Source organism: Garra rufa, chromosome 3, assembly GCF_049309525.1.
Source record: "Garra rufa chromosome 3, GarRuf1.0, whole genome shotgun sequence".
NCBI classification, from domain to species: Eukaryota; Metazoa; Chordata; class Actinopteri; order Cypriniformes; family Cyprinidae; genus Garra; species Garra rufa.
In genome coordinates, this window is record NC_133363.1 from 18,183,831 (window position 1) to 18,200,198 (window position 16,368).

At 37.4% G+C, this 16,368-nt stretch overlaps 1 protein-coding gene across 1 annotated transcript in view; it reads right to left on the minus strand.

The window, feature by feature from the left end:
- The window catches only part of nwd2 (NACHT and WD repeat domain containing 2), a 66,658-nt gene that overhangs the window by 24,110 nt on the left and 26,180 nt on the right, over positions 1–16,368 (minus strand). The window contains exon 3 of the mRNA XM_073836574.1: positions 7,356–7,472. Coding sequence (XP_073692675.1) covers positions 7,356–7,472 — 117 coding nt within the window. The remainder of the gene's footprint in view (positions 1–7,355; positions 7,473–16,368) is intronic.

A 16,368-nucleotide genomic window follows, 5' to 3' on the forward strand; every position in this document is an offset into this window, starting at 1 on the left:
TGACAGTGAGTTTCTGCTGCTGTCTCCTCTTGCAAGAGCTTTGATGGCTGTCTTACTGTTACTGTGCTAGGAAACCATAACCTTAGAGCATTGTGAGAAGTGGAGAGTGTGGGGAGTGTTGTTCAGAATTAATTCATCTTTGAGGAATGTCAAGTTCATTGTTTAGTAATGTTTTTTTTTTTTTTTTTTTTACTTGGGGCTGAAATGCAATTTTACAATGAAATGAAGCACAATGAAAAGACATGGGAGGTCGATGGGATAACATTTTTCATATTTTTGATGTACACTATCATTCAAAAGTTTAAGATCTCTTTCATGCTTTTCTAGGCTGCATGTATTTGATCTAAAATACAGTAAAATCAGTAAAATCAATCTGACACTGTGAAATAATTACTACAATTTGAAATAACTGTTTTCCATGTTTAAGTGCTATAATCAGGTCCCCAGTGCATTTATGAACCCAGAAAATGTAAAAAAGGACAACCCGGTAGCTTTGTTTTGGTAAGCCTTTTTCTGCAAGGATGTGAAAAAATGAACGTTTCATATTTCACTCCCCCGGTTATGTGTTAAGACGATCTTATTATAATATTATCGCCCCTTAATCTGCGTGTTTCCACCCACGGTGCCAAAATTTTGTTTTCACAAGCGACAGCAGTGTACCAGTTATAACACCATGGTAAAAGTTTGAGCAAAGCATGCTAACTTTTCTGTCGTTGGCTGCACAGGCGAGCACAGAACACTATTTAGTCACAGTCTCAGAGGAGACAAGAAAGCAGAGGATTTATTGAATTATTTACTATATACTACGCTGCTGCCACACAGATCTAATATAAACATGCAATTTCTTTCCTAGCTGCTTTCCTTCACAGACATAACTCCTGTGTGTTTTTAACATAAACGTGCGTATTTGACAGTTTAAGCGCAATAAGACATGAAAGAACTTAGTTTAGTACTCACATGCCGTGTGACTGCGATATTTGATATTTATTTTTCAAGATTCTTTGATGAACAAAAAAAAAATACTGCATTTATTTGAAACAAAAATAGTTTGTAACATTATAAATATCTTTAGTCTTTTTTGATAAATTAATTGCATACTTGCTGAATAAATGTTTGGTGTGTATATTTGTAATTTTAAGGCTAAAAAAAGGAAATAGCTCAGATAACTCAAATGAATGTAGATGATACAGACCATACTTTAACATCTAATTTCAGCAGCCCTGCAGTCTGTTTGCATATTATAATCTGAGTGTTTCTCTCAATCTCTCTCTTTTACGTTTCTACCCATCTCTGCCTGTCACACTTAGATTAAACAATTCCAATCTGCCTAGAGACCTTCTCTAGAGACACACCAGCACATGCAACCCAGAACTGTCAGCCGCTAACCCGCTCGCACTCTCTCTGTCGTGCTCTGATCAAAGCCTCATTTTGACTCTAAAATAGACCCAAATACATCTATCGCAGTGCAATGACACAACACAGCATCACTGAACTTCACGGAGGAAATCCCACATATAGATCAAATGCTCACAGAGCTCCAAGTGTGTCAGGGTTTGCTTGTACTTGCACTCCAAACCATGAGGTCCAAAGGGATCGGTCTTTGAACTCAAGTCTGCTTTGGGCTGTCCAAAGGGATTTAAGGGAGAATCTTTTTTTTCTATACAAACTGACCTCCATTCTTTTTTTTTAATGAGATAATGAAGTGCTCTTTGGGAAAAGCCAGACACAGTTTCTAGGAAACTCTGCACTAACTACTGAAAGTGCACAAGTCAGAAAGACTTACCCATATGTCTCTCTGGCAAAGGAGATGAGTTTAGCTAATTTTAACTAGACCACTGAGAAAAGTGGCCTGGATCTTTCCCGGTCTACTTAATGGTGAAGTGTGTCATTTTTCAGTGTAACATACTTTCTCCTATTCCAATGTAATATGTAGCACATACAGCTGTAAGAATCAAATTGTAGGTTGATTTCACTGTGGCATGAAATATAATCAACTTAGACATTAGAACTGACTTGGTCTCTAAATTAGAAACTTGTGAACACCCCTGGCTCTTTTTCCTTCTGGAGCATCAATGAGTGTTTGAATCTTTTGTAATAGTTGAAAAGTGAGAAAAGTGAAAATATGAGTTGAAAAAAGTGTGAAAAGTGTGAAAAGATGGATCTCAAAATCATACAGTTATTGTTGGAAAGGGTTCAAATACACAAAAATACTGAAAAAAACTAATAAATTGTGTGACCTGAAGGAACAAATCAAGTGTATGTAAACTTTTGAACAGGGTCATTTTCAACTAATTAACTATAAATTCTACTATTATTTTCTCTTGTGGACTATATGTAAATGTATTTTATGTGCAATATCTTATTCGGGTCCATACTAAATAAAAAATAGCATGCATTTTGTATGATCCCTCTTATTTTGGTAAAATAATTAACATTTTGCAGATTCTGCTAGGTGTATGTAAACATTTGGCCTCAACTGTAAATGCAGCCTTGATGAACATACGAGACTTAAACATTTTACAGACCCCAAACATTAAAGTGTATAACTAATGTCTTGACATAACATATTTAAAAATATATTAAATGAACTGTCCTGCAAACAGAGATAACAAACAGAACATGTCCAGCCAATGACAGACAGGGGAAAGCTTTTGTAAAACAGATATTGCATTATTACATGCATCATCTTTGACAAGTAGCTAGACCAAGAGCTCACATGAACACTTTTTTAGCAAGTAAAAAACCCTACACTTTTCATTTTACATGGAAAAAGAAGTGCTTTGAATACCACAGCACAACCTGGCAACTAATGCTAATACAGGAAAGAGAAAGGCTAATAGGGTGAAGGTAGTCTCTGCCCTACAGTACATGAATGGAGGTCATACACTTCATATCATTTACTAAGAGAGAAAGAAAATGAGAGAGTGAGGAAATGAGAGAGAGAGATGAGGGTGAGAGGACGAGGACAGAGAGGAGGATTAAGTGAAAGAGTAGACACACAAATCAGAGTGAAAGAAGAGGTGAAATGGACACTAGAGCACTGAATGTAGAGGTGAAGGTGGGCGATGGATGGAGGTGTGAAGTGGAAGAGAGAGATGGAGATAGAAACCTCTCGAAGGATGAGAGCAAGAGAGAAGATATGGTTGAGAAGGCAATTAAAGATTGGTTGAAGGGCAAAAGAGAGTCAGGACTTAAATGAAAAAGTTTGGTTTGGGAAATAAAGCAGAATGAAAGAAATCCAAAGAATGTAAGCAAACTAGATTAAAAATGTGATGGTATTTCCCACTCATGTAAAACTCACAGCCATGATACCAGAAGGGTATTGGTATTCGACAGAGCACTGAAATGCAGTTGCTTAGGCGTTTTACCAAGGCTTTCAGTTTTTAGCATGACTTGAAATGTCCATTGAGTGGTGCTATAACTCCAATGCTTCCTGACATTTAAAAATAACGTACCATTTGCACTACACCTAAACCTACCTAATAGTAAGAACAAAAGTGAATGAGGCGTAAACATGCAAACGCAAGCATGCCATTTTAGCTTGTTTTTTGATCTCTCATAATTTAGCTCTTTCATCGTGAGTCATGTTTTTCACGGGATTTGTACCCAAAGATTCCACATCCTAATTCCAATTGTATGCTGGCTGAGCTACCAACCAAGCTTGTTACGTCTGGAAAGCGTATGAAGCTCATAATCAACATAACAAGTGCCTATAGTGTTCATTTCTGTTGGAAACTGCAGTGATATGTACTTATTGGTACGTATTTCGTGTCTTGTGTAAAAGTTCCCTTCGGGTACATTTTCGCCATGATATCAGGTAAGAAAAGATAATTTATCTCACATGTTGGATGCTTGTGTTCACAGAGAGCTGCTTTACAGACAGTGAGCTGAAGTTCTCTTTTGTCTTATTGTGCTTGATAGCGTGTTTATATACAGTAGTCCACTGTAAAAATGAAACTGAAAAAATAAATATTTAAATAAATAATTGAAAAGTAATGTTTATTTTGACAGCCCTAATTTAAATTAAAATATTTATTGTAAAAGATTTGTCTTGATACACCTTTGGAGTGTAAATTGCAGCTGCTCTCCTTATCCTTTTCATTGGATTCCTTTAACACTTTTTCCCACTTCCGCAAAAGGCGACGTAGAGTGTTTAAAACAAAGGTGCAAGCACATTTACCATTGTTCATTTCAGTAAGATTCTACACTATCTGGAATTTCGCATGAGAGTGAAAAAAGTGTCAAATATTTTTTACAAATGTTTTTTTTGGGGGGCGTTTTTTCGCATTTTTCATGACAGTGGAGATACGTCAGGAAACGAGTAGGAGAGATAGGGAGGCAGGATCAGGAAATGTCCAAGAGGCGGGATTGGAACTCGGGACACCCGAAGCGCAACCATGTCCGCGCTCTGCCCACAGGGCCACTGGCGCCGACGACAATGAACCTTTTTAAGGTGAAATATAGCTAATGTGACTGCAACGTTAAGAGGGAAACTTGTCAAAAAAAAAAAAAAAAAAAAAGAATACAAATACAAGTGGTCACAGCAGATGCATTTGAAATGCATGTTAATACCAGGTGGAACAGGACCTTAGTGAGCATTGCTAATGTAAGTGTAAGAACTAGAAGTGTTCTCTATTCATTGGCTTTCACACAAACCACTTCACCTCACACTTAACTTTTCCACACACACATACACACTCTGCCTCACCTCAAACATTGCTCTCTGACTCCAATTAGATCCCAATCCTCCTGCCCAGATTGCTCATTTACATTTTAATAATTTAAAATCAATCTCCCTCCACACCTGAGAACTGATTCTGAACCCTCAGCACACCCTCACACACACATACACACACAGATGACTGTGTGGTCATGTGTGAATGTATATTCCTTATAAATTCACTGATCTGTTAGTAACACACCTGGTCCTCTTTCGTGTGTGTGTGTGCATGCGTGCTTCACTTCTGCATGATCTCTCATCTCCTCCAATATCAGCCGTAAAACCAGACCCTTCCCTATGCCATGCTGAGAGATGTGAAAGTCATTTTGCTGTGTGTGTGAGAGCGAGCAAGCCACAGAGGCACAATGAGCTCCATCCTGTGAGTGAACTCAAGTGCTTCGCTCCCATATGGATGTTACACAGAGTCTCCGTCAGCCCGCTATTACTGACTAGAGAGACATCATACCCAACTCAATCTACAAACAAGAACATAACACCGACCTAACTCTGCTTTACTGCATCTCTCAGATTCCTCATTATACTCCTCTCATGACACTGTATGTCATGTGCTGTGCTGCAGTTATATACTTCTGAGGTGTGAGATATAGGCCTATATATACAGTTGAGGTCAAAAGTTTACATCCTCCTTTCAGAATCTGCACGATGTTAATTATTTGACCAAAATAACAGGGATTGTACAAAATGCATGTTATTGTTTATTTAGTTCTGGCCTGAATAAGATGTTTCACATAAAAGATGTTTACATATAGAGAAAATAATAGCTGAAATTATAAAAATGACCCCGTTCAAATGTTTACATAGACTTGATTCTTAATGATCCACAGCTGTGTTTTTTTTTGTTTGTTTGTTAGGTGATAGTTGTTAATAATTCCCTTGTTTGTCCTGACAGGTTAAACTGCTTGCTGTTCTTCAGAAAAATCAGGTCCCACAAATTATTTGGTTTTTCAGCATTTTTGTGTATTTGAACCCTTTCCAACAATGAGATTTTGAGATCCATCTTTTTACACTGAGGACAACTGAGGGACTCAGTGGGTGGGGTGAAAACTTTTGAATTTGAAGATTAGGGTAAATTGAATTTATTTTGTCTTCTCGTAAACATGTAATTATCTTCTGTAGCCTCTGAAGAGCTGTACTAAATGAAAAAAATACGATATTTAGGAAAAAAATAGAGAAAAATTGTCTTATTCAGGTCAATACTAAATAAACAATAACATGCATAATATATATATATATATATATATATATATATATATATATATATATATATGGTTTTGAGAAAGTAATGCAACTATTCAATACTTACTCTGCATCAGTTGCAAACACTTATATTCACATTGAAAGTCTGCCATTCAAAATCTGATAGTAATCCATCACCCTGTTTTTATGCACATTTTGAAGTATCACATAAGAAATGAGTGATGGAAACTCCAAATTTCATTAAAAAAAATGTCATGCTCACTTGAGGTGGTTTTTGACTTGTGTGAAAAAGAGTTAACGCAAATAATTGGAGAGAGAAACACGTTTGCAAAATAAATTCCTCAATGCACATCAGAAAAGACATGTGACTTTCCGCTATAGGTCGGCATAACATGACTAACCAGTGAACTGATCTTGTTGCACAGCATTTGAAATGTTGTTATGGTCATTTTGAAATGCCCAAGAAAGTCTGCCATCAAAGTATTTCTGCATAATTGCCTCCCAGAACTTACTTACATGATTGCATTCCCAAACAGCAGGCATCCACCTACGAAAGCAATGACCGCATTTATTGTGTTTCATTTGCTCGCTCTGAGGTGCAAGTGAATTATTATTTATGAAAATTATTAGGCCTATATTCAATGGCTTCTCCTACTTTTCTTTCTAATACTGCCAGTTTATCAGGAAATGACGATTTTCTTCTCTTTGACTCGGATGAAAACAGTTCTTATTTGCAAATGTTTTATGCAATATTCCAGTCTTGTGCATAAATAAATTAAATTCGCAACTTTGGATGGAAACTCAGCTACTGTGATATTATTAGTTATTTCATTTACACTGCAAAAATGAAGAAGTTACATTTTTGAAATAGAAGCTACCTTTATCTATTTATCAATATATACGGAATACTACTATTAGTGGTCGATGGCCGATATCTTAGAAAACAAGGTGGTCGATATAAAGTTGATATATATATATATATATCACACTATTTAATGTAAAGACAGTGAGCAATAAATGCATAATGCATTAATTTAATGCAATTAAATTTGTATTTATTTTACATAATATTTAATAAAATCATTTTACATAATTAAAAGATGAATCTTAATACTTGATTTTTCTTTTACTTTAGAAAGCTATTTGATTCTGTAATAAAGACAGATAATGAAATTGAAATTAAAACTTTATTAAAAAACAACCCTAAATTCTATGTGAAAATAAAAAGCCTGCTTCTGACTTTTATCGGCCAAACAGAAAAACATTTTGGCTGATGCTAATCATTAAAAAAATGCCAATATTTTGGCTATGGTGATATATTAATCGACCACTAATTACTGTTTCTCTCTCTATGTATTTGGGATTTACAACATAGAGCTGATGGTTAATGGTTTGATGAAATGTCATATATACCCACAACAAAGCATGGACCGGCTGAAGTCTTCAGACATTCTTCCAGTAGTTTCATCCGTAGTCTCTGCAGCTCCGGACTGTCCCACTCCTCTGGATCAATGCCCCAGTACAGGTCCACCACCTGGAAAACACACATACACATATATTTAAAACACCACTAAAACTTTTATGATGCCTAAACCTTTCAGTTGTGACTTACAAGATATGAATATTTTGCTTTTAATACATTCCAAAATGACTTACTTCATTCTACTGAAAGAAGTTGTTTAGTGGAATGTTTTTTTTTTTAAGATTTATTTTTGCTCTTGTATGCCTTTATTTTGATAGGACAGTAAGTTGACAAGAAGCAAAGTGGGGATTGGAATTGGGAAAGGTCAGCAAGCTGGAACTCGAACTTGAAACACCCGAAGCGCAACGGCACTACATGTCGGCACATTGCCCACGAGGCTATCACCGCCGACAGCTTAGCGGAATGTTCTGGTTACTTTTTTCTTACAATAAAAAGGAACTGGCACAGGATTCAGAGAGGCACTTGAAGAATTTTAGTGGACCTATATATCAACACCCTTAACTAAAGCCTAATTCTTTTTTATTACTAAGAAAGGAAGATCTAGGGAGTAATGAATGCCTGGGAGAGTATGAATTTCCACACTCTTTCAGCACACATTAGCACTTTAAAAGGAACCACAGGGAGAGGAATGAGAGAAGAGATAGAGAGAGACAGAAAGAATGAGGGAAAGGAAGGGAGGAACGTAACAAGAAGAGCAATGCTGAGAATGTGTTCCTGCAGTCAGCTAAACGCTGCGCTCACGCTGAGACACATTAAACTGCTTACTGCTCACAATTAAGAGTCTCTAATAATTTTGAGTGTGTTTTCAGAATTACTACAATAGTTTGAGTCTGAGAGCACATGTGCAAACAGCAACAGCATAATAACCTCACACAGTGAGATTCAAAAGTGTTATCTTATATATTGATTGTTATAAAGAACAGTATGATAGCTGCCATATTGCTTTGATTAAATTAGTTGAAATTTCTCCATATACTCCCACCCACACTACAAACCAGGTTAGAAGGATATCTTAGGGGAGATTTTGACACCTAGCTCATTATTAATATCACAGACCATACATTATTTTGATAAAAAATTATAACAGTGATGCCATTAAACTTGTAATACCCCTTTCTGATAGTTTAAGCACCCCAGATCATATTAATAACAAAGTGATGTCTTGTGCACTTTCTTTTTGTCATTCTTTGACAAACAGTCTAGCAGTATTCAGATAGAATTTGCCATAACGGGTGGTCAAGCAGCTATTTTCGAAGGTGCTTGATTGTGTTTATAGTGTGTTTGTGACCCTGGACCACAAAACCAGTCTTAAGTAGCAGAGATATATTTGTAGCAATAGCTAAAAATACATTGTAGGGGTCAAAATGATCGATTTCTCTTTTCTGCCAAAAATCATTAGGATATTAAGGAAAATTCATGTTCCATGAAGATATTTCGTACATTTCCTACCATAAATATATCAAAACTTAATTTTTGATTAGTAGCATTGCTAAGAACTTCATTTGCACAACTTTAAAGGCAATTTTCTTAGTATTCAGATTTTTTTTCCACCCTCAGATTCCAGATGTTCAAATAGTTGACCAAATATTGTCCTATCCTAACAAACCATACATCAATGGAAAGCTTTTATTCAGCTTTCAGTTCTATAAATCTCAAAAAACAAAAAAACAAACAAAAAAAAAACTGAACCTTATGACTGGTTTTGTGGTCCAGGGTCACATATTTTAACTTTATTCAGCATAACTGTTTTCATCATTGTTAAGAAGAAATGTTTTTCGAGCACCAAATCAGGTGACTTTTTATCAAAGTTAAAGCAAATGCTACGTTCGATTTATCATCTGAGGTAGGAAATTTAGAGATCCATGTTGGTGTTTTTCAAATGGAACACTCACGTAAGTCAGAGTTCCTTTCAGGGAACTTTGTCTGCCTCGGTCAACCCCACGTTGAGAATTCAAGATTGCTACTTCCTACATGAGCAAAAGTAAAAGCTATAAATAATATAATATTTATAAAGCTTCTTTTATATTCCTATGTCATTATTGAGTTATTACTGCCCAACCTCTATCTGTGAACATATCCCTGTTAACCTTGCTGAAAATAACAGCTAAAACCAGCCTAGGCTGGTTGGCTGGTCTTAGCTGGTTTAAGCTGAAAGTAGCTGGTTTTAGCTGGTCTCCCAACCTGGCCAGGATGGGAAAGTGGCCAAAACCCCTCTAAAACCAGCATGCTGACCAGCTATGACCAGCTAAACCCAACCAACCAGCCTAGGCTGGTTTTAGCAGGGAAAAAAAACAAAAAAAACAGCATATGCTGGTTAGGTAAGTTTTGAAGCATGGCAGCTGGTTTGAGCTGGTCTTTAGTTGGCCATGAGCTGGTTTAAGATGTGGTTATAAGCTACACTTATAAGCTAAACTCGTTTCAGCTCAGGACCAGCTCATAACCAGCTTATAACCAGCTCAGGACCAGCTTAAACCAGCTCAAACTAACTGCCATGCTTCAAAAAATACCTAACCAGCATATGCCGTTTTTTTTTTCAACATGGGTTGCTAAGGTGTATGTGAGTGTCTGTCCGCAGTTACAAAATGTGGTATAATACTATGTTTTCGCTAACACTGCTCCATTACATTTTTTTCCCCTGATGTCTACTAACTTAGGTGTGACATCATTTAACTTCTGACGTAAATCAGATGCAGCAAATACTCCGCAGGACTGTGTTTCTCCAGGACTGATGTTGGCCATCCCTGAGATCACTGATTGTATAATTGCAATGTTGCCAAGTCCGTGGTTTTACTGTGGAATTGGGCTACTTTACCACTGTTGCTGCAGGTTGTTTTTCATGTCCGCGGGATGAAGTGACTACAATAACATAATATTTAGTCCATGAAATGGTAATTTTACCATGGGAACCCCGCCACAAAACGTGTACTTTACCCCCCGGCATGCAATTTTTAATGGGGGACCCCCCCCCCCCACTTTTGGGCTAGTTTTGAGTAGCAATTGGGCGGATTTTATCATGAAAAACCTGGCAACCCTGCATAATTGATTGTCTTTAGCCTTATTTTAATTTGTTTAGTCAAGACCACTTTCGTCAAAGAATTTATTGACAACTAGCAATAATTAAGACTGTCTGTATAATTCCATTCTGGGCAAAAACTCTCCACCTGTCCATACAGCCTTGACTGGATAGAGCAGACAGATGCTATTTTCCCCCGCGGCATTATCGAACAGCTTCAGCAGAATTATTTTTAACATACACTAAAAGAGATCACTGTGTAATAAATGCTGATGGTATACAATAATGAATAACAAATGTACTTGATTATACAGGAGACTACATCTTAAATGAGGATCAATAACATGTCAAGAAGGAAAATAATATAATTCTGGATTTGCTTAATGGATGGAGCTTAAGTGATCAAGTAAGGTGCTGTCAGTTGGTGGAGTAGCTAGGGATGGAGAGCGGTAATGAGCGCAGTGCAGCACCATAGGAGCAGCTGAAGTGTAGCTGAAAAGGCAACTTAAATAGAATGCAGACTGTGTTGAATTCCTATAGGTAAACATGGATCTGCTGGTCGTCAGCCGATGCGAGCTTGAGTGACATGTTCTGCATGTGCTTTATTTTAAAAAATTGTGAGCAGATACTAAATTCCAGAATAATTTGAGATAATGGTTGGGTAAAAATAGAAACTGGAGAAAATAAGAAATTCCATCCTTGCCGTTTATTACATATATAGTGTTTCTATCATCTTAAAAAAACATGCAGACACATATATAGACTTTTGCACCCACACACCAAAAATGGTTTACCTGCACTGGTGGCAAAATGATGGAGGAACAAGAGATTGAGGGAGTGAAATTGCTTGTGTCTTTGTGTGTGTGTGTGTGTGTGTGTGTGTGTGTGTGTGTGTGTGGTAATGGACTTAATGCAGAGAGACAGGACATTTCCTCAGCACCAGTATGGCAGGACACAGGAATATCCCTGGACACATTTGTCAGAATCAGTGTCACTGGCGCAGATAATTCAAACGGCAAACACGCTGCAGGGGGAATCTCTCCCTGCTGCACGCAGGCGAGCGTGTGTATGCTGAGCTGGACTGGGGCTCCGTAATCAAGTATGTGATTCTGTGTGTGTGCTGATCACATCTGTTCAGTGTGTGAGTATGAGTATGATTAGTTTAATTTGATGTTGATTTAATGTGTCTATGCTGGTCACGTCTTTCTCTTGCTCGCAATCTCAAGCAAGTCCAATAAAATTCTGATGTCATTCACATTGTGGTGGCTCTTTAAGACCCCAAACACATTTCTTTTGCTCAGCTGGCAAAAACCAAGTCACTGTGTGTCCTGCCTTCCTCCCAGACTTCATTTAACAAATACAATCATGGCTTCCATCCAAGAGCACATAAAGCACAAGAGACTGCCTACATAATGTGCGCTCTACACTCAACCTCTCTATGCTAATCAAACTTCTAAGAAGAGAGAAATACTTCATATGAAAAATGACCAGCTTTTTATGTATACGTTATAATGCTGAAAAGGAAAATCCATGCCAAATTCACTGTAATGAAAAATGTATTGGTAAAACTTTACAGTAAAGTGCAATTTGTTAACATTATTAGTTCATGACCTAATGTATCTTTCTTGTTCAGCAAATTTTCAATTAGTAAAAATATTTGCTTCTGAAGAAACAATTCTAAGCAAAAAACCTTTGATATAGATTAGGTTTAACAAATCTTAAAAGGGACCTTTTAACTCACTTTTATAAGCTGTTTGAACACAGTTGTGCGGCTGCAGTGTGTGAAAACACTCATTTTTTTTTATAATCCCAATAAATCACGCAATTCTAGATTTCTCCCTATGTATGCGTCGTCATAGGGAGAAATCCCTGCCCATTTGTACGGTGACCGAGAGAGCTCAACGTGCTGCAACTTAAGAAAACACATGCAAACAGAAAAAAATGACAACAAATTAAGAAAACATCTTCATCAGTTTGACAACACAGGCACTGCAAATCCTCGCAACGCAAACACAAATACGGAAACGCGCTGCAAATTCTCACAACACAACCAAACTCAGAAACGTGCTGCAAACACACAAACGCACTGCAAACACAGGAACTAAAAGGTGATAGTTCACCGACAACACCTCTGCTTTGACCAACAGCCACTGAACAAATAATCAGGTCCCAGATGGGTTCGTCACTTTTTGAGGTCCCCCTGAAACATTTCCATTGTGGTCCGTGCTATTTGCAGTGCGTTCCTGTGTTTGCAGCACGTTTGTGTGTTTGCAGCACATTCCTGTGTTTGCAGCGCGTTTCTGAGTTTGATTGTGTTGTGAGAATTTGCAGCACGTTTCCGTATTTGTGTTTGCGGATTTGCAGCGCCTGTGTTGTCAAACTGATGAAGATGTTTTATTAATTTGTTGTTGTTTTTTTTTTCTGTTTGCATGTGTTTTCTTAAGTTGTAGCGCGTTGAGCTCTCTCTGTCACCGTACATTTGTGACAATATCTGCTCTATTAGCATAGACACAGCCCTGAGTGAGAGGCAGCAGTTCACCATTACTGTTTTCTTGCTGTAGTTGCTGGAGATATTCAATGTCAGCGCCAAAGAGGCATTTGAATGTTGTGTTCTAGAATGCACCAACAAATTAGGAGTCTCCATAGGAGACTCCCTCTATCTGAGCCGCTGAGGACACTGTGGTTAAACTATTTTCAAAGGAAATGTCCCTGAAAAAATCAGTAAAGTCTCATATATGTTTAGGGATCAATACCATCGCTTCATGCATGAACGTCATCTCCAGACAAAGTAAGTATCACGCGTTTGTTTTCCAAACTGCCTTTCTGAAAGCGCTTCTTGCCACTCTGTAAAGCTTGTCTCTGCCTTCACATGCTACCAGAATGATCATAAATAGGAATGTGGTAGTTAAAAATTGCATATGAAAGCAATGTGAAGTCGACCGCTTGAATTTGTCGAGCTCATAATCACAAGTGGGACCTATAAAGTTTGTATTAGCATGCAAAGCCACAATGAGACAGGCTATGTCATTATTTTTATCGTGCCATGCTTTCCAACTGTGTAATTCACAATGCACATTCATTATGCACAGTACAATCAGATGACTGACTTTTAAACTGATTCCGTTTTCAAATATATAAGGCTGAACATAGCTACTGAAAGTGTGTGAGATTGTCCTGTTTTGTTTTTGCTGGCTCTTGAAGCTTCGCCCTCTTCTGAAAAGGGGGGTGGGTGCACCTGCTCATTTGCATTTAAAGGGACAAAACTGGCACATTTTGGCTCAAACCCTAAAACTGGGGATTTTAACAAGCTATACAAAAATATATGTCGGGTATTTTGAGCTAAAACTTCACATAGACACTCTAGGGACATCAGAGACTTATTTTACATCTTGCAAAAAGGGGCATATTAGGTCACCTTTAATAATTGGCACACAAACTTCAAGTTTAAATAAAACCAGCACACAGCAAAACCAAGGAACCTTCAATAGCAATTTCTCATTTTTTGTGACTTAAAAGGTAACTTAAATAGGAAAAAAAAAAACATTTTTTTTCAGTGTTGATGTTACCTGATAAATATAGATATAAATCTAGTGTTTGCAAAAGACCACTGAAAAAGTGGCCAATTCCAACGTAACAGCGACTATGATGTAATAGTCGCGATCATTAATAGTTACGGCCCCAACATTTGCATAGCCCAATCATCAGAAGTTCTGCAGGTAGGCTATTGTGAAAAAACAAAGCGAGGACAATAGCGAAAATGGCAGATTACGGAAATAAATGTTATGTTCCAGGTTGTGCAGGGGATGTTAAGTGCAGGGATGGTTGGTGTCTGTACCCACAAAGGCACGGAAAACAAATAACGCATTCTAATAAAATAAGGCAAGCCACTAAAGGGACACGGTTAGCTTCTTTCTAGTGCTAGCCTGTTACATTGCAGTACATAAGATTTCACTTACCACATTAACAGAATAAGGAGAGATGACTGTGTGGATGATGGCGAATTATTTGCGGATCCTGATCACCGCTGACAGCATCTAAACTTGTCAAATGTGCTAAGTACTGTGGCTGTAGTATGACGTTACAAAGAGCATGTGCGATGTGAATCTCAAAAGTGAAAGTAAAATATCATTGTGCATTCAAAAAGGCAGTTTCTATGGCACCTTTAAGTTTTTGACTACATTGTTGTCGTGTAAACGTAGCCTAAATTATTAAAAGCACTGTTTATTGTTAGTTCATAATGGTTAATGCATTAACAAACTGAGCCTTAATCTAAAGTGTAACCATTGAATTCATTTTCATATTGTGATTAACAGTTTTATTTTACTGCTGAGTATGTTTACATATACAATATTGCTGATCTATAAAAAAATCAATCAATCAATCAATCAATCAATCAATCAATCAATCAATCAATCAATCAATCAATCAATCAATCAATCAATCAATCAATCAATCAATCGATGAAAAATAAAATTGGGGTATATACTAGTTTTGATGTCAAAATGCAAATAGACACATGCACCTAGACACAAATAAGCCACCAGAATGCCATTAAAGATGCTTACATACAGACTGAAATCAGGATAATGGCCATGTCACGTACTGGTCGTCTTGTCATCATTAACTCTTGCACTACACATCATGGACTTCATTCCCCACATTCCCCTTCATTCTAATAAATGCTGCAAATGGATCCGCACGTCTCAGTCCGTCCTTGTGACAGGCCAAACATCTGTGTGCCAATCAGATTTCTCTTATAGTGTGTTTACACAACCGTATATGTTGTTGATTTATTAAGCAGCCAATGTAAGATTATGCATGTAAACACACTCATTGACCTTATACATTGTCATCAGAGTAAGGACATGACAGGCATGTTTAATCCAGAAATGACAACTAACAAGTGTGATAATCAGGTTTGATCATGCTATGTGATTGGCAGGTCACAGCAAAGACTGGCAAGAAGATTTCTTATTGGCTGGACTGTGTTTTTGGCTGCTGGAAGTGGTGGGAGAACTGTTTTCACTCAAACAGAGTGAGTGCAATCAGTCATGCTTTCACACGCACGCGCTGACAGTCGTGGACAAACACTTACACACATTGAGCTTGATGGATCTGAACTATTAACTAACCAAGCAATTAGAGTGTGACAGCGCAGCCCCTGGGAAAGACTAATAACAAGGTATATAGACGGTTAAGAAGCCCAAACATCTGGACATGACAACACAGATGACAAACATACCCTCCTTAGATTTCACTGAACGACTGAGAGAGGGACACAAGGAGATAATTAGCATGCATCTGATGCTTTTCATAAAAACAAACCTGAGAAAATTAATCGAGGAGCTGACAGACAGTAAAAAAGCTGTGATGTTCAGCAAAACAATGATATGTTGGGGGAACTAAAGCCACAAAGCCATCAGATTTGCAATAAGTGGATGAGTTAGCAGAGTCCACCATAAGAGGGAAATTAATTGCTTAGCGTATTCCTTGTGTGCTAACACAAGATTTTATGAATGCAGCGTCTGCCACTGCTTCCTTAAATTACGACAGCTGTCATCTACTTTAATGATGCCCATATCTGTAAATGACAACCTAATCACATCGTTATGAACTATGAAAACAAGCCAATTTATTTGGTATCATGAACAAAGAACTATTACACATGCTTCTGTTTCCTTGCTTTCCTTAATGCATTACAGCCCACATTTAAACCACACAGGGCTTCAAAATCATGTTTTCAAAGAAAACACACGCATATGCAGCAAGTATCATTAAACGCAGTATATTACACCCCGACGTGGAGTAAAAGAGACTGAAATGCTGTCATTTTCTACTAATAGTGCATCCATAGAAATGATGATGAGGTTTACTCAGCCACAGAGAGCTCTGGCCATAAAATTTCATAACATGAGGCAAATATGACTGTATTTA